This window comes from Hippopotamus amphibius, chromosome 12, assembly GCF_030028045.1.
Source record: "Hippopotamus amphibius kiboko isolate mHipAmp2 chromosome 12, mHipAmp2.hap2, whole genome shotgun sequence".
In the NCBI taxonomy this organism is placed as follows: Eukaryota; Metazoa; Chordata; class Mammalia; order Artiodactyla; family Hippopotamidae; genus Hippopotamus; species Hippopotamus amphibius.
This window is the reverse complement of record NC_080197.1, coordinates 18,732,350-18,751,498: the sequence shown is the minus strand read 5'-3', so window position 1 is coordinate 18,751,498 and position 19,149 is coordinate 18,732,350. Positions and strand designations below refer to the sequence as shown.

At 51.8% G+C, this 19,149-nt stretch overlaps 1 protein-coding gene across 1 annotated transcript in view; it reads right to left on the bottom strand.

Annotated features, from left to right (window-relative positions):
* Positions 1-19,149, bottom strand: part of PTPRT (protein tyrosine phosphatase receptor type T) — a 1,046,874-nt gene that overhangs the window by 21,376 nt on the left and 1,006,349 nt on the right. Inside the window, exons 23-28 of the mRNA XM_057701613.1 lie at positions 17,755-17,871; positions 13,619-13,773; positions 10,113-10,248; positions 7,790-7,939; positions 6,098-6,271; positions 2,569-2,700 (exon numbers count right to left, since the gene is read on the bottom strand). Coding sequence (XP_057557596.1) covers positions 2,569-2,700; positions 6,098-6,271; positions 7,790-7,939; positions 10,113-10,248; positions 13,619-13,773; positions 17,755-17,871 — 864 coding nt within the window. The remainder of the gene's footprint in view (positions 1-2,568; positions 2,701-6,097; positions 6,272-7,789; positions 7,940-10,112; positions 10,249-13,618; positions 13,774-17,754; positions 17,872-19,149) is intronic.

Below are 19,149 nucleotides of genomic sequence, written 5' to 3'. Positions count from 1 at the left end.
CTTGTGCCTCCTCCAAATCTGCGCTCAGATATGACCTTCTCAATGAAGTTCCTTTCACCACTCAATTACAGGTGCAGCCCATGCCCCAAACCAGCCTTCCAACTCTGCTTTTATTTTTCTTTTTCCATACACATGTCACCTTTAACATATAAGTAAGTCCATTATAGAGTGTTTGCTGTTTATTGTCTCCTCTGCTTGAGAACAGAAGTTGCGCAACAGATGGGAATTTTCTGTTTTGCTTTCTCTGTCATGTTAACTGATACATTTCCAAGCACCTAGAATAGCTTTCGGGAAATAGCGGCTACTCAGCAAATGTGGACTGAATGAGTGAATGGACGTTCTCCTGAACGACTCCCACATGCACATCCCAAGTTGCGCTCTATTTTGTCCCCTACTATAGCTGACCCTTGAACGACATGGGTCTGAACTGTGCGGGTCCATTTATACGCAGATTTTATTCAATAGTAAATAATACAGTACTACAGGATCTGCGGTTGGTTGAATCCACCAGATGCGGGACTGCGGATACAGAGGAACCGTGGATACGCAGTAACCGTGATTACAGAGTAACCGTGAATATGGAGAAGCCGCGTACACAGAGGAAACCTGTACACAGAAAGCCGCCTGTAAATTATAAGCGAATCTTTGACGGCATGGATGATTGGCGGCCCTAACTCCCGCGTTGTTCTGGGGTCACCTGCGATCTGCTCCTCTGGCCTTCCCAAACTTCCTGCTACGTCTCCCACTCCTCCGCCTGCCTTCCCCATCTTGGCCAGTCGCATCCCAGATGCCTGACTGCGCACACGAGAACCCCTTCATCATCCATGGCTTCTCCTTCTCCTTCACCTCCCACATCCAACTGCTCCCCAAACCTGTGGACCTCAACTCTGGAAATAGCTTCACATCCAACCCAGTTCTCCTGCCTCCTGGCCACCTCCTCAGTTCAGATCACCTCCTTTATCTACTGCACATTTGCAACCATCTCCTGCGCCGTCTCCGGGTTTCCAGGTTTTTCCCCAGACCCAGTTTTCTATCAGGAGTTCTGGCTCCGCCACGCCCCCGCTTCAACTCTGTAGTGTCTCTCCTCCCTGCACAGCGAGGACTTTCTACCTGTGCTCCTAGGAACACCAGGGGTTCTGCCAAAGTGCCCAGAGCGGCTGACTCTCCCAGGAAGGGGCACCAGGAGGAGCCCAAAGGCTAGTGTGGGTGAAGCTCCTGACCCCACCTCTGGCTTCACTGGATTGTACTTGTTTCAAAGGTTGGGCTTGCATGAAAGCTTCCATTCCCAGAAAGGATTCTGTTGCTTACAGAGTAAAAGTCCGCCATGTACCGTACTGTAGGCCGAGACCCAAACCTCTTAGCCCGGCACAGATGGCCCTCTGCCAGCTGGCCCGGCTGAATTTCTCAGCGTGGCCACCCTCTTCTCCTCCTGATGTCCCCCCAGCCACACGGCCACCAAAGCTGTCCTGCAGATGAGCTGACACAGCAACCCCACTGGGCCTTTGCCCCTGCTGTTCCCTTTCCCCGTGACTTCAGCCCCCACACGCCAGATCTCTGCTGCCTTCTTTCAGGCCAAAGTCACCTTCTTTCTGAAGTCTTCCCTCACCCTCTGGGCAGAATTAATTGCGTCCCATTCCTGGCCAGCACAGCACTCTGCGGCTGACCTCTATTAGAGTGCTGCCACACGAAGGGGGGACAACTTGCTCATCTGTCTCTGCAGCAGGACCGTGAGCTCCTGGAGGGCCGAGACTACAGCTCACATCCATTTTTTTTTTTCCTTCCCACACAAGACCTGCCCAAGGCCAGTGCTCACAAGGGAGTTCTCTGAGTTGCTCTGGGTTTCCTTCGAGACAGTGATGGGACTGCTTTTCAAAACTCTAAAAGGCCATCATCACCACCTCCACCCAGGAATGGCTGCCCTGCCAGGGGGGTGTGAGCCCCAGAAGCTGCCCCATGATACGTGCCCTGTGACCTCACTACAGGGATGTGCTGTAGACATGTGATGCTGGGAGCTGTCAAAAGCAGAGGAGCTGAGGCCTGGAGCCCGCTGGCACACAAGGGTCACCTGTGACAAAGCCAGGCCTCAGTGGGGTGATCAGTGCAAAAGGTCCATGGTTCAAGCCCCAGGCTCTGTCAGTCAGGCTGCATCACAGAGCAGGCAGAGTGGTTGAGCGTGGCCAGGTATCAGGCTATTACAGGGCTGGAGATGCTCAGAGCTGGAGAGCAGCCTTCTCTGGGAGTTCTGCATGATTTGGAGCAAGACCTTAACCAGTGCCTGGGGGATGAAGCAACAGAGTCTGGCCCTGGGCAGTGGGAGGCCAGATAAAGCTCACAGACAGGGGGAGTCATTGCTGGAACTGGGAGGGCCTGGGGGTGGGAGGGCCTGGTCGGGGACCCCTGGCCTCTGCCGGAAGCTGAATGGGCTTGGCTTGGTGCTCATAGCCAGACAGTGTCTACCAGAGGGCAGCTGGGCTGGACAGAGGCAGCAGAGGGCTGTCCCTCCACCTGTTGGGCACCGCTGCCCTAACACACCTGAGCACCCAGGGCCGTGGCTGGGCCTCCTCCTACCTGGGCAGTGTCCAGTTCATTCAACATCACCACGGAGGAGCAGTTATAATCGAACACCAGCCTCCAGAAGTCTGCCACGGTGTTGGGGAGAGGGTGTTGCGTGACCACGAAGGCAGCGGGCTGCTTGTGGCTCTGACAAAAGAATGACACAGGCTTCATGAAATATACACCCATAGGTAATGTCCTGATGCTGATGAGGCTCGGATGGCTGCCAAAGAGATTACACAAAGCATCTGCCCGTTCTTATCTCAGGGTGCCCTGGTGGCAAAGGGGAGCTTCTCATAATGAACACATTCTCCTCCAAACCAAGACATTTCATTAGGAAGGTGTCACTCGGATGGGAATTATCTAAATAAATTATTTATGTCTTGGAGCTCAGCAAATCACCATCATTACAATATGAAACGAAAGATCCTGGATGCAGATTTGCTGCTCTGCTGGCCAAGGCACCTCTTGGGATAAAAGGGATATTTTGTGTCCCCACGTGCACAGTGCTAGACGAGGGGGTGGCTCAGCCCGAGACAGAGAGCCTCCTGAAGGGGCTTATAGTACAAGAGGCTATTCCATTCCCAAGCCTGGAATGAGGGCTGAGCTGTCCTGGCAGAAGGTGGGCACTGTGTTCTGTGAGCCAATGGGGCAGTGAAGGTGTCCGGGTTTTAGAGTCACACAGACCTGGTTTCAAACCCAGCTTTGCCAGTTGTATCCATCCATCCATCCATCCACCCATCCGCCCATTCATTCATTCATTCATTCAAGCACATTTATAGCATGACCTTTTTAAAATCAGTGCTGAGCACTGGCAAGTTATTAGATCTCTTCAAATCTCAGGTTCTTCACTTGGTAGATGGGATTTATAACTCCAAAGGGATGGCTGTGGTGCAGATTGAAAAGATATGCATGTGAAAACAGCAGGGAGCAAGAAGCCAGCCGTGAGCCCGCTGTCAGGGCGGGATTAGCCCTGACCTGGTTCTTCATCCTCGGCACAAGGATCGTGGCCGGCACACTAGACGCCCAGTACAGGCCCAGCAAACACCTGAATAAATCAGTCCCGTGATGCAGGTGGGGAACCGAGGCCCAGAGAAAATGGCCTGTGTGAGTCTGGACTACATCTGAAGCTTCCACTGGGCGCTATTTATTACAGCACCTGTGAGAAGGTACTTGGAAAGTTTGGAGAGCGTCTCTACATCATTAGTGGTTTGTAAAACCTGAGAAATAACCCATATTCTCAACAAGGTTTCTTGAGCAATGGTTCACTCCTGTTTTCAGTGGAGTCACAAGTCAGCAGAAGGATGGGGAGGGAAAAGGGGGCTTGCCCATTCAAATCAGGAAGTCGCTGGTAAAAGACTCTGCCAAATAGAATACCTAAAGCACCTGCCATTGTTCTGTTATCTCTTGGTGCCCTGGTAGCAGAGGAAATGCCTTGCAACCGTGGATGCCACAGATGCACTAGGGGGTCTGGTCTTCCACGGGCCTTCTCCTGCCAGTGGAATACTCAGGGGAAGAATCTAGGAGAACAGAATGTTGAGTTTCCCCAAAAGTCAAACTCTAGCGGCAGAAGCTGGTCTGCAGACATTTCCAGACATGGCAAAGAATCTAGGCTTTGAGTCAAAAGAGTTAGGGTTCAGAGGCTGGCTCCATCCTTTCTGAGCTAGTTGACCTGCACACAGTCATGGAAATTCTCTGACCCTCAGTACCTCATCTGGAAAAGGGGGATAATCATACCCAAATGCAGAAGGAGATAGTCTATGTCCTGGGTCTGACATGCTGCCCAACACTCAGTGAATGTTAGTTTTCTTTCCTTTTTCCCTGTCTCTGTGATAAATGCTCTATTAGGCCAGCACGCCTGACAAAGCCTTATCTGAAAATGTGTTTGAGATCCGAGCTCCTGCCGGGTTTCAGGGATCAGCCGGCAATCCATTTCATGGATAACATCATCCTTTACTGGGGAAACATTAAAAATTAACCCAGAGGACTTCATATTTTTCTGCTAGGAGTAAAGCTGCCATGGTTACCAGATAATGCACAGACTGAGCTGGAATACAGATAAGGACTTTTTTTTTCTAATAAGAAAGGCAAAGACCCCAGTGATGGCTCACAGGAGAAATGCCCTGTGGACAAAGAAAATACAATCAGCATCAGAGCCTGGCAGAAGGCACCTGACTCCAGGCAGCATCTAACCTACTAAGTAGAGGCCAGGAGCGTGTTTGAGCCTTGGATGAGGAAGGCACGGAAGGGGAGTTGGGACAGGTGGGAGACAAAGCTGGGAGGAACTTGGAAGTGTGGGTGCACCCCCAGACCCCATCTCTCACTCCCCACCCCCACACAAATATACACACACATGCACACATTGACCTTGCAAGACTCCAAGTGAAAGCAGTCTTCTGTCCACATCCAGCTATTTGATCTGAACAGGACAAGACTCCCTGCTACCAGACCCAGATCCAGGGTTTCCATGGAGGACCTGGACACCCTGTGGGCAGAGGCCAGGGCAGGCCCCCACAAAGCTGAGATAGGCACTGACTTCCTGCCACTCCTCTGCCTCCGACACTTAGGATGCTTGGGGAGAAAGTTCAAGAGGATTAAAGATCGGAGAGCTTGTTGGCCTTGACCCCAGAAGAGAAGGAACTCCACGTTCCTTCCTATTCTAGGTAAGATGGGAGGTTTGTGTGGGCTGGATGGACTTCAGGCACACCTGGGGAGACAGATGTGGAAGGGTTCATTCCCAATCAAGCAATAGTGTGCTTGGTCCTGAGTCTTGTGAGGCAAGATGTCTGCTCTTACTGAATCAAGCAAACTGTGAGGAAGCTCAAGGAATACATTCTAGAGTTTGGGCCAGGAGTCCAAGGTACTGATTTTGCCACTAGCTCTCTGGGTATCTTTGACTGAGTCTCTTCTCTCTCTGGCCTGAGTTTCCTTTGCTGGAAAGTGTATGGATGAGACTAGATGATGCCAGGTTCCCTACAGCTGCAAACATCTCTACATCCTGGAAGTGGAGGGATGATAACCGGAAGTAGCTGGAGGACCCGGAGAGAAGCAGACGAGTCAGGAGCATGGACCCACTGGGGCAGGAATGTGACCCCCTCATCCCAAACCAGGTCAGGGTGGGTGTACCCTTCTTGGACTTGATGCTGAGAAAGCAGGAGATGGCGCCCCTAGCAGAACACTAGGAACATGGCTGGCATGTAGAATGTTTCCTGAACTGAACTTAAGGTTAACAGTCAGCTCTGTAGGTAGCAGGAAAGGGGACTGGTCAGGCTTGTAGCCTCACTGGGGTTTCAGGGGTCCCCTTTTAAGCTTTTGGCTTATTCTTTTGAACCTTTATGGGAGCAAAAGAGCTAGAAGCACAGCTTGGATATGGGTTTGGACCAGCCTTCAGGGGGAGAAAGGTCTTTGGGGCCAACAAGATCAGAAGGGGAGGCTGGCAGGGGAAGGGGGGGTCAGGGCCCTGGGCTCCAGCCACCTCCCCCTTGGGAAGAAGCCTTTCCCTGGAGTGCCAGCCAGGAGCTTTCCTTGGCAGGGCTGAGCTTACATCCATCAGTGCCGCATTGATGTAGTTGCTGGATTCTCCATCCACCGAGATGAGGAAGGGCAGGCAGCGGTCCAGAGGCAGGACATCCATGCTCCGATTCTTATCATGGTTCCGGGGCAGGAGCCCGATGCTGCAGTCCTCGGGCCGGACTCGAGGAGTCACGATGTTGAGGGTCTGTGGGGTCAAAGGCAGACAGGCAGGCACTACTTAGATGGTTGCCTCTGCACAGACAAGGCAGCAGTGTTCAAACTCAGCCTGATCTCCCTCCATCCATCTATACATCCATCCTCCCAGCCGGTCCCTCCACTCCTTTCCCCAGGATTGTATTGTTCTCTTCCGTGGTGATGTTCTGTCATCTCCTGCTGGCTGCTCCAGGCCCTGGGGGCTGAGAGCCTCTGCCAGGGGCTGTGGGACACCACCTGCAGGGGCGCCACACACTCATGTGGGCTCAGACACAGGCACTGAACACCTGCCAATCATTGGAATTAAGTGACTCCTCTCGGCCATCCTGCATGGCCCCCCAGGAGGTCATAAGGTGGGGAATGGGGGTAGGGAATCCCTAACAACTTTTAAACATCACCTGTAGTGTCCTGGAATGAGGGAAATGATTTCACCAGCATGCCTCTCAGAGAGAAAGCCGAAGGACTGGAAGGATGCCTGGGTGAGCCACCCAGGATGAGTGAGAGACCTCCAGAGAGCAAGCTCTAGTATGTCTGAAAAATTCAGGGCTTGTGTTCTGCAGAGTAAGTCTTGCAAGTGTGGGGCCAGAACTGAACTGCCCCAGCCAACAGACTAGATGCTACATGCAACCACCAGGGGTCCGTGGCCTCCACCCTTCCCCCATTCAGCACTCGGTCTCTACTCTGAATCAATGAAGTCTATTTGTTTGAAGGAGCACTAAGGCATTGACCTGGCTGGGGTATCTGCCCTTGGAACCATGGACCCGCATCGGCCCTTCTGGTCCTGAAGCTTCTTTGCTTTCTCCTGCCTGTTTTCAGCTCCTGTTGCCCAAATATGATCTTGGCACTGACCTCGGGACAAGGGGCTGGACTCTGGTTTTGCCTTGCTCAGTGATTCAAGTCCAGGCCTCCAGACCAAAGCTGCCACCCTTCCCGCCACATGGGCTCCAAGGGGCACCTGCTCTGCCTGAGCTGTGTCCTCCGATGATGCTTCACAAAGTTTCATTGCATCCAAGTCACCCAGAGATACTCTCAAATCACAAGCTCTCATTCAGGAGCCCGGGGGGCCCAAGACTCTGCGTCTCTAACAAGCTCCCAAGTGAAGCCGATGGTGCTGGTCCTGAGAACCCACTTTGAATTGTGAGGATCTAGGATACCTTCCAATCCTACAGAAATACTGAGACAACCTGAGTCCCTCCAGGGATAGAGGAACATGAAATTCACACCTGTGAGTATAAACGTGTCTCCGCCCACAACCTGGACTGGAGCTAAGTAAGACCTCAGTTCCAAAACATACTCATGGTTAAAAAACCCAAGGGTCAGCAATCACTGAATGACTGGTGAGTAGCTGCTCATGGCTGTGCATTTTATGTTCTGGAATTCCTGCTGCAGCTGTCTGGAGCTGCAGACACTGCAAGCATATAGACACGGCCGTTCTTGCAAGGAAAACCTCAGGAGTGTGCTCAGTGGTGCTCAAGTTGGCCGGGTCACGGAGCCTGGGATGCGCTCGTACCTGAAATTCATCTTTGATTTGGCTGGAGTTGGTCTGGGGGTCCAGCCTGCTGATGTTGTAGTAGAGAGAGCGGAACTCGCACACCGGGATGGCCGTGTTGCCGCAGAGACACGCTTCCAGGATGGCATCGTGCACGAAGACGTACTGCTCCTGCAAAGCCGAGGGGTGAGGGAACAGGGTACCGGGTAAGAAGGGTGGCCTGGGAGCTTGCTGTCCGCCTTTCATCCTGTGGCCATGAAGGATGGATATGATTCATGTTGCAGAATCTCTGCTTTCTACCCTGTAACCTGAAGGGCCGAGTTGCCGTGTTTCTTGGTGATTGTCTGAGCTGTGCTGAGTTTTGCTCCCTGTGTAAGACTGAACAGCAGAGTCACTGATAAGAATTCGAAACCCTGGACATGTGGTAGCAGGTGCCCATGGTGTCCTGCTTATGGCCCGTCAGCTTTCACCTTTATCTTCTGAAGGATGCTCACTGCAAATCCCTGAGATTCATGCTGAGGACTGTTTTTCTGGTCCTGGGGGGCACACTTGGGCTGTGTGCTGGGCCAGCCTGCAGGGCCAGAGAGTTAATGCCCCGGGAAGGAGGCCTCAAGCAATGCCAGCCGGAGACTTGGGGATAAATGCCTACGATCCCTCTCTCTTGGGTGGGAGACTTGGAAGAGATGCACCATCTCAGAGCTCTGCCGGCAGGACTGGGCTCCAGCCATCCAGTGTCAAACAGCTTGTAATATACTTTCACAGCGTCAACAAGCCTGATTTCCTTCCCTCTGCTCTCTCACTCCCCCACTCACCAACCAGTGTGTCTTGGCATCACCTGCCAAAAATAAACCACTTGCCTTCAACTCCCTGTCTCAGGCTCTGCTCCTGAAGCATGTGTCACCCCCTCTGCCACCCCAGCTCTTTGCACCTGCTGCCCTTCTCCTGGACACCACCCCCTCTTCCCTACACCTTCAATGTCTCATTCCCTCGGGAGAGTCTTCTCCACATCCATCAGGCAGAAGTTGTTGCTGTTACTTCCAGCATTAACAAATGTCTGTGGAGTGACTATTCTCCTGCAGAACCCGGCCCATCTCTTTGTATAAAATGTTTATCCAGAGGCATCATGATGATCTGTTTGAATGTCTGTCTCCCCTACTAGACAGCAAGGACCACAATGTGTCTAACGCCAGGCAGCGAGCCTGCCTTCCACATGCATGAACCTAGGAATAGATAAAGCAGCCTCTTGGCTTTAGCAGCCTTACCAAGAGGCCTCAGACCAGCCTGTGGGAGTTGGTTTGGAGCCCAGAGCAGGGTTCTAGGTGTATGAGCCTGTAAGTGAGGGAAGTGCCTGCAGATCCAGCAGTGATTGGCCAGGCCCAAAGCCATGGGTGATTTCTCTTTGCAGGGTTGATGATGGATACAGCTCTTTATCTGCCCCAGCTCTGCTGCCTGGGCACCTACAGCCTCACTAGAACCAGAAGATGGGCTCATTATAGGAATAGCAACCCATGGCTTCCAGGAGTCAGGTAGGCAGAAAAGGCTTCCTAGCAAGACAGTGTGGTTCAGGGGAAAGCACGTGGGCTTTGGGGTCACATGGACCCAAGTTCTACCACCGTCTGGCTATGTGAGGCTTCGGGGACACGAATGCTCAGTTTCTTCATCTGTAAAATGTGGGCACTAGCTGGAGCTACCCTACAGGGTTGTTGTAGGAGCAGAAACAATACCCTGAATACAAAGGACCTGGCATGATGCCTGGCACAGAGCAGGTGTTTAACAATAAAGATGAACCCCACCCATGTCCCTCAGGTCTTGGGCTCTCTAACTGGACAGAGCAATACCAGGAGGGCAGGAGGTACTCCTCTTCCCTTGACAGCAGGAGTTGTGAGTTCTCTCTCTTAGACTCCCCGTCCCTAGCTCAGGAATTCAACAGCTTCACTGAGCAAGCCATTCCTGCAGGGGCTGAAGCAATGCTTGGCACATGGGAGGCATTCAGTCAATGCCAATCCTTCCCCATCTCTCTCTTCTTCACCCAAGGCAGGGACGCCATTCAAAGAATACCTGAAAACTGCCACTGAGTTACTGCTTAGATGCCCTCAGAGATGGGGCACCCAGTACCATTCCTCACTGGTGGGAGTCCTTGTACTGGGGGACCTCAGGGTTGGCAGGGGCACCCTAGCTTCTACGATGGTCCCACCATAGCAAGCCATGTATCCATTCCCTCTCATTTCTCCCATGCCCAGGTCTCTTTCTGTAGGATGCCTCCACGCATGGGTCTCTCTGTTCCACCATGCTCCTCCTTGGCCAGGGCTGCAGGTGGCCGGTCAGCTGACACCCGGGGACTCACCTCTGTCTGCACCAGGTTGACCCGCTGGGCCCGGAGCTCTCGCACACAGTTGAAGATGTCCACCACCCCTTCGTTCTCGGCCATGTCGAGCATGGTGTCGATGGCGATGAAGCAGCCAGTCCTCCCGGCACCAGCACTGCAAGAGAGGACAGTGGTCTGTGTTAGGGACCTTGTGGTGTGAGCAGCCTTGCGGAGGCCCCTCCCATTCAGCCCTGTTCCTGAGGACCCTGCAGAGAGGCCGGACTCTGCAGAGGTCAGACAGAATGGTCTGAATCCCAGTGCTGCTGGGAGATCCTGAGCAAGTGACTAAACTTAGAACCTCAGTCGTCTCTTCTGTAAAACAGGAGAGTGATGCTTGCCTTTGGGGGCTATTTTATCAGGACTGGCTTATTTGTGCTGGACTCATTTAGCGAACACTTATTTAGCAGTGACAAAGTGCCAGACATTGTTCTACGTGCTTTCCCAATGTTATCTATTAATTCTCTTATGAGGTTGTTAAGAAATTGCTCACCCCATTACACAGGTGAGAAACTTGAGGCACAGAGTGCTGACCTTGCCCAAGATCACACAGCTGGCACGTGGTGGAGCTGGGACTTTTCCGCAGGCAGTCTGGCTCCAGAGCCTGTGCTCCTACACTTCCTCTCTTAATTAGAGTCACAGCACATAACACATGCTTACATAGCACGGATGTATGCGGTTTCCTCATCTGATGGGTAAAGATAACCCATCTATATAGCGTCAGGCATGGTGCCTCCACCTCTCCCTTTTTGTCTTCTTCAGCAAATGAGTTGATGGATGTAAGCAAGGAAGGAGAGATGAGAGAGATCAGAGAGCAGGTGAGTGAGAGGGGAGGAACCAGCTCCTCTGAGCCATCCCGATGGCAAAGAGCGAGCCCGGAGCACCATGTCTAAAGCGTTGGGTTTGGGTCCACCTGCACCTGCTTTTATGGGATCATGCGGCAGCAGCATCAGTAAACCAGAGCAGCTGACAGTCCTGAGACCCGGCTCCACATCAAGGCCCCTGATATATACTCGATTCTGACCACTGATAGCTTCCTTTCGGAAAATCTCAGGCCAAGTATAAAATAGCAAAAGGACTCAATGAGACCCCATGGGCCATGGCCAGGCCTTCCCAGATCAGTGTGTTCCAAAATCATAGCACTGAACCAGAGACAAATAGGATGTGTGCTTTAAATGCGTATAGTTTGGAAGTGAAGGCCAGACTGCCAGGAGGCCCACCTCCATTGTGTTTTCACGTCTCGTTTCCCTCATGGAAAACAAGTGTCTTTGCTTGACAATGTGGAAATGAAAGGAAATGCAAAGAGGAAGAGTGATGGACCAGGAAAGAAAGCATTATTGAATGACCATAAATCCAAGGACAGCCAGTGGACCCACTAACACTCTTCCAAGGGAGAGTAAAGCCTCGGAAATTCATCCTCCATGATCTGGAAAGTCTTCGTCCTTGGTAAAATTTCACAGTTTGAATTAAGTCTGCCTTGTATTTGGCCCAGAACACCTTCCCCCTATTCAAGACCCCCCAGAAGGGACTAAGCAGGCTGGGCCCTGGGGTCTAGGAGGGAACCCAAAGAGCCACTCATCCACGTTTTCTCCAAAGTCTCATCCTTGACCTGTTTTAGGAGGAGGAACCAGCCCAACTCGATTTTGCATCTTGGATCCACCACCAGTGAACAAGTTGCCTGGTGTGTGTGAGCCTCAAGTGTTCTCACACATAACACTCCTCCCTCCAGTGTTCTTGGGGGGATTGATCTGTTGATTTCAGCCTCAGGTAGCAATTAAACACATGCTATTTGGGGTTGGACCCCTGGGATCAAATTCTGGCTCAGTCACTTACTAGCTGTGTGACCTTGGGTAAATGACACTGTCTCTCTGGGTTTCAATACCCTCAGCCATAGAATGAGGCTGATAATAATAGCATTAATAGCACAATACATGCAAATTGCATGAAATTATGTTGAAAAAGCACACTGCGCGTCCATTGCTTAGCCCTGTGCCTGGCTACATTGTCATTTCTCAGAAACGGTTGCCACTTACAGTCAACATGTATTTTTGAGCACGAGATGCTGGGCTCGCGAGTGGAGGTGTGAAGATGAGTCACACATGGTTTCTCTTCTGAAGGATTAACAGTCTGGGGAGGGGGCAGCATTGCGAGGCAGAGAAGAGTAATATTTTTAAGTGCGTACTCTGTGTCCAGAAGTCTCTTAGGGACCTAGTATATGTTGGCCAACCCAATTAATCTTCAGGACAGCCTCAGGAGTGGGTACCACTCTGCTCAGATGTGTCAAGGTGACTTGCTATGGAGACACAGATGTGGGGCATCGTGCAAGGCGGGCCTGATAAATGCTTGCTGTTTTCTCCCTTTCTCCCTTACCTCTGCTCTGGCTGCTCTTGGGATATGGGACTTGGGGTGAACATTTTATTGTCCTCAGATTGTCATGAGATGTAAAGCAGAGACTATGTGCAGAATGCTTAGAGAGCCCAGGGGGTGAGCAGTATGACCTCCTAATCCTCAATGGCCTCATCTGTGAAATGGGGTTTCTAATTCACACTTCGCTGCTGTGGCAAAGGTAAATGGATGCTGTGTGAGAAAGGGGCGGCTCTGAGACACCTACAGCTTATGGCATCTCTCCTTGACCTGGCTCAGGACCTTGACTGATGTGGACACTGCCCGGGGCAGAGGTAACCTGCCTGCAGTTAAGCGCATGCAGGGTCTGAAAAGATGGACCGGACCCAAGGTCACACTGGAAAAGAGAGGCACTGGGAGGGAGGGAGCGAGCATGCTAGCTGGCCTTCAGGTCTGGACATCCGCCCTCCTGCAATTCCTAAGGCCCTTCACACGACACTTCATCTCCATTTAGGAGGATTCCAAAACATGCCTGTCATTCCCAATGTGACTTTCTGGGTCAGGGCTGAAAATATCCCTTCTCCATAATAAGGTAAAACCTGACACTGTCCATTTTCTCTCTACGAAGGACACTGCAGGCCAGCAATTGATTTTTAAAATAACAGAAATGAAGAGAAGCACACTTCCAAGGGAGCACCTTGCCGCCATTCCAAGTAGCTGAGGGCAAGCGCCTGGAGAAGATCACATTAAGTATCCCAACTCTGCCATTTTACGCCTGTGTGACCCGAGCAAAGTATCTACCTTCTCAGCACCTCAGTTTTCTCATCTGTAAAATGGGAATTATAATAATGGCCACCTCTCAAGGTTGGGTGAGAAGTAAATGAAGTAATGTGGGTGAAGTGCATGTGTAGCAGATGCTGTCAATGCCAAGCCCATGTCCTTGTGGCCTTTACTGTCTTAGGGCAACAGCAATAATAACGACCAGTACTGCTACTATTACTGTTGTTGTTAGACTTAGAACCCTGGTCTCATCAGAAAGGACTGGCTTAAGGCAAAGAATAAAGGCCACTAGACAAGAGCACCCCCCTCACTGAGAGAGCAGAGCAGCAGAGGCCTCCTTGTTTAGGGTAGGGCCTTTCACTTACCTGCAATGGACCACTATGGGCCCAGCTTCTGGGGGATTGAGGAACTTGACCTGGCGGACGAAGCCCAGGAGGCCAGTGGCATAGCAGGGGACGCCGTGGTCGGGCCAGCTGGTGAAGTGGAAGAGGCGGAGCTCCCGGATCTCGTGGTAGCCTTTCTGAGGGGAGAACGGGCCTCTGTTCCTCCAGCTGCTGCCCCTACCCACCCCGCCCAGCACCCACGGGGAGTCACGAGGCCATGAGCACTGAGGGTCCAGCCTCCCTGCGGTCGGGGAGGGCAAAGCCCTCAAAGGGTTAATAGGTATCACTGTGCAGAATGACTTTACATCTGTTACATCTGGGAAGTAAATAAATTGAAACACTGCTCTACTGCAGGACTTCTCAGAGCCTTTACTGTGCTAACATACATGCTAAATTCCCAAGGGGGCTTATAATACCTACACTGTTTGCCCAAGGGATCCTTTTTTGATAAGTGTTTTATGGGACTTATATTCAGCAGAATAGATTCAAAAAATGTTAGACTTCAATTCCAAGTTCAAGTTGTTTCCAGGGGAACATGAGGCCTTTCAGTGATTGAGGTTTGGTGTCCTTCAGTTCTCCAGTCTGGTCTATGATAGTCCCTATGACTTTCAAATTAAAGATTAAAAAGGCAGACTTATTAGCTAGATTCTTATTTAGAATGAAAAGATATGAAACAAATAAAAGCAGACCTTTTCTGACTGATGGGGGTGGTGGGGCCCGGAATTCCCATCGTTCCCCTTCCGCTCTCCCCACCCTTCACTAGACACGCTCCAGGCCAAATGGTGGTTCTTGACTAGTCTATGGTCAGGTTACGCCTCTGAGCCTTTGCTTATGCGGTGCCCCTACCCACCTTTCTCTACTTAGCAATCTCCTGCAGATATTAGAGGCACTGAATAGGAAGAGTGTTTGATTGTTCATTTTTTCAGTTAAAGACTATTCACCGAGGGCTCTCTGTGCCCAGCCTTGCGTTAGGCACTAGGAAGGCTGAAATAAAGCCCATAGTCCCTGTCCCTGGAACAGCTCATGGTCTAGTGGGAGAGGCAGGTCAGTTCCATTAAAGTGCATGAAGGAATGTCAGCTGACCCCATTAGGGAAAGAAAAAGTCAGAGAAGCCTTCCTGAAGGAGGGGATGCCAGACCTGAGTCTTGAAACATATTAATAGCAAAAATAATAGCTAACGTGCATTAAGCATTGACTATGTGCCCGTCACTCTTCTACTTCCATGTATTAATTCATTTAATCCTCATATCAATCCTCGTATCGTCATCTCTATTTTAGGGGTGAGGAAAGTGAGGCTAAGCAAGGTTAAGGAACATGCCCAAGGTCACACAACTGGTAAGTTGTCAGGTTACAATCTAAAGCCTGGCTGTCTGGCTCCACAGTCTGCCCTCCTAATTGTTAGGCTACACTGAGGCCTGAGTATTACCCAGTGGAAGGAGGGAGGGATTCCTAGGCAGAGCTTCAGATCAGGCCAAGGCCTGGGGACAGGACTCAGCATAGTATGTGAACAGAACCACAAATGGTCCAGGGCAATTCCAGAGGAGAGTGGAAGACAGGTGATGAGGGACAGGGGGACTGGGGGTGGGAGGCTGGGTGGGTGCTGGATCCTGGAAGGCTTTATATCCCACTTTAAGGCCTTTGGACTTTATCCCAGAGGCACCAGGGAGCTATAGTGAGGCTTCCCAGATGGTTGCACAGAAGGAGAAGTGCATCACCAGATGGGCATTTTGGGAGGCTCACACCAGCTGCTACATGGAGGGTGGATCTGGGGGGCTGTGTTGGGAGGCTGTGTAGAGGATGCCAGATCCCCTTTCCTGGGCCAGTGCACCCATCCCCAGCTACCCTGACCTTGACTGTGGACAGCTCACAGTTACCCCTCCTTCAGAGAGTTGCTCTCAGCTGAACAGGACCCGCCTCCCTTGGGAGTGGGGGATGGGCAGCTGGCATTCAGCAACCAACCAACTTTGTCAGTTTGTCCAGGACTGAGAGGTTTCCCGGGACATGGGATTTTGCGTGCTAAAGCCAAGGTGGTCCTGGGCAAACCGGGATGATGGGTTACCCTCGTGGATGTGCCAAAGGGGTCTTTCGCCTCAAGATGGGTCCAAGTCTGTGGTGTGACTCAAGTCCCAGATGTCCCCGCAGGACCAGGCCACATCCTCACACAGTTCCTTCCCCACCCTGTCCTGCCTCGCTCACCTCCCTTCTTGCCTGGCTTCTTCCTCAACACATCACCAAGGGCACCCAAATCCCTGCCTCAGGCTCTGCTTCCCAGAAACCTAAACTAAGATGGGGGCAAGACTAGAGGCAGAAGCCCCGTCAGGAGGCAGCTGCAGACTCCGGGCGGGAGTGAACAAAGGCTGGAGTTAAAGCACTGACAGAAGAACTGAAGTAGAGAAGAAAATGGCTTCGAGAATACTCAGAAGTTTTCACCTCATCCTCCAAATCAGTGCCGACCCTGGAAGCCCTCATTCGAGCCCACTCCACCTGCACTGCAACTGTTTATCAAGGGGACTTGCTCCCTGGTGGGACTGTCTTCTCTTCAAGGGCAGACAACACTTCCTGTTTATTATTTCTGGGTCCCCAGCTCAGGAACCAATTCTGGGCTAGTAACTCGGGCATTGTTTGCAGAGCACCTGTCTCGGTACTGTGCACTGTGGAGAAGCTGGCTGAATTGAGTTAATCCTCTGAGGCCCATGCAGACTTTGAAGGGTGTCTTCCTATGGGTAATAGCTTCCCTGGTGATTGTTTGAAAGAAAAATAAAAAGACAAGCTAAGGAAGGACTATGACTCCTCAACACACTGGGTGGGCTGCTGTTCTCCAAGGCCTCCCTTGGCTCAGAGCCTGGGATCCCCAGTCACCCAGCTCATTCCCAAAACCAACAGCAAGTGTGGTAGCTGAGACTGGTGTTCGTGGTGCTGTGTTCCAGGCCTCAGCTGAAGGAGTGCTGGCTGCTAGTGACTCAGCCAATGGGAAAAGTGCCCTCAGCCAGTGGGAGCTGGCTCACCCTGGAGGTTACCCTGCAGTGGCTGGTCCACAGTCAGTGGACTGAGGAAAGCAAGGGGGCACCTCCACAGTGTGTTTATGCTCCAGAGGCCCCTGTGGGTCAGGCCTAAGCTAGACTTTGTCAGAGACTCTGAACTTGCCCTGTCCCTTCCTCTTTCCTCTCCAGCTTCCCTCCCTGTCTTATAAGTTTCTCTGAGAGCACTCCCTTGCTATGCCATGTGGATGGGAATCCTTGCTTCAGGCTCTGCTTCTAAGGAACCCAGCCTAAGACCACAGCAATGTACCTGCTGTTTTCCTCCTTGTTGCTGAGGGCGCCCTGCCTGCCTGCCTGCCTGGCTCTTCACCTGAGTCTGCAGATACAGGGCTTTAGGAGCTCGGGGGTTGGAGGGGGCACTGTTGGGAGCAAACAGTGTGTCCTGCCAGCATGGTGCATGCAGGAAAGGCCCCATGCACGTGTCTGCTTTGGCCCTCATGAGGACTTGTCAACCCCTAAGGGCACAATTCTCAAAGCATTGAAGTCTCCAGTGCTTTTGCATCCTCAGGCCTGTGGCCACTTGGTTCATTAATACTGTTGCTTTTAGAAAATGGCAACTGTGGATTTGACAATTAATATGTCTCCAGACACTGGTAAATGTCCCTGTGGGACACAGTCACCTCTAGTTGAGAACCATAGGCCTAGAACATGTCAAGATCTTCTTTCCCCTCTAGACTCTGCACGTTTCTTTTCCCCTTCCTGGGATCATATTCCTTCTGCTCTTCCCTTGGCTGGCTCTTTCTTATTCTTCATTGTGTGCTTAAATGCCTCTTCCTCCGGGAAGCCCTCTCTGATTACCACATCCACCCATGGATTTCTTTCTCCCTCCCAGCACGTTTCCTCTATGGCTTTTATCACCATATATCATTATTCTGTCTCTCCGGTGAATTCTATTTGTCCCTCCTGCTGGAGGTGGGGTCCCTTGGATAAGGATCCACACCTGAGCTGACTGCTGATCTATCCCTGGTGCCCTGCACAGGGTGGGTACAGAGCAGCCCCTTGGTCGGCCGCGTGTCCTGAATGAACAAACAAGCCGGCTTGCCTGGCGAGCAGGCTGCACATAGCCGCAGGGAAGCTTACCTTCTGGACTGTGAAGGTGCGGATGACATACTCGGCCAGGGGCTCTGTTTCGATCAGTGTGACTTTAATGTCTCCGTACACCTCCGTGTCGTCCGGCCAGTATCGCACACACTTCACCTGCGGGAAAGGACAGGGACAGTACGAGTGAGCGGGTGGCTGAGCGTGCATGGCCGTCTCATCTGGCTTCCCGTCCAAATAAACTCAAGGGCGACCTCGGTGGGCTCTCAGTCAAAGGGTTCCCAGCTGGCCAGGGAGGGGCAAAATACACAGGGACTGGCTCACTCCCGGGGGAACCGGAGCCGTGGGGGGTAATGGTGGTTCCTCCTTTGGCAGAGCTCCTGGTACTTTCCAAATCCATTACCGCACTAAGCGATCAACTGGATCTGGGTGAGAGAGGCAGGTGGTGTTCTCCTCATTGTACAGATGATCATCCTACTCAAGTCGGGAGGTCTGGTGACTTGTCCAAGGTCACGTGGCCAGTTTTCTACCTTTGGCTGAGTCCTCTTTCTGCGCTAGGCTGGGGCAGCTGAGTCGTATCAGCAGAGCAGAGATGAGAATAAAAGGAGCGAATAGTGAGGAGGGGAAGCAGATGTGGCCGGGAGAGGGACACTAACATTACAAGGGGGCTGGAAGGAGAAAGGCTTGCTGTTGGGAAAAGGAAGGAAGGTGCTGGGCGCACAAGGAAGACTTTTGCAAACTGCTCTCTGCCCCCGGGGGTGGGTACAGACGCGGTGAGCAAGCCACTCCCACACCTGGCTCTGAGTCACACGACGTAAAAGAACAAAAGTATTACCATTCCGGGGGACGCCGCGCGGCCTACAGTGGCATTTCCCACAGTGTGTCCCGCTGGGTGCTGACAGGTGTTAGGTCAAAAACGAGAAACAAAAACAAACAAAAAAAGGTTTTGTGGTCAAATGAGTTTGGGAAATGCTGGATTAAACAAAGTTAAATCGGCCACTTTGCTATAGGACTGCTCAGCTCATTCAACGCGCTAACGCTAATGTGCTTTCTGGCTCTCCGAAAGGGGCAAAGAGTACACAGCATTTCCCAAACGATTTAACCATGGAACCCTCTGCTCACTAAGCATCCTGCAGACTAGCATCCCACGGAATCCACTTAGGGAAATGCTGGTTGAGGGCGACAGGGTTTGGAGGCAAATGGATGCACTGGTTCGTTCTAACACGCTGTAGCTCTGCAGCTTCCAGAAAGTACTGAAACCTCTCTGAGCCTCAGCTTCCTATGAATAATGATAGCTAACACTCACTCACTGCTTCCACTGCCTGGCTCTGCTTCCTAAGTGTTCTACGGGTACTTTACATGGATTACTTTCATTACTTATCACCACAATCTGATGAAGTAGATATTATTATGAGTCCCACTTTACAGATGAGGAAT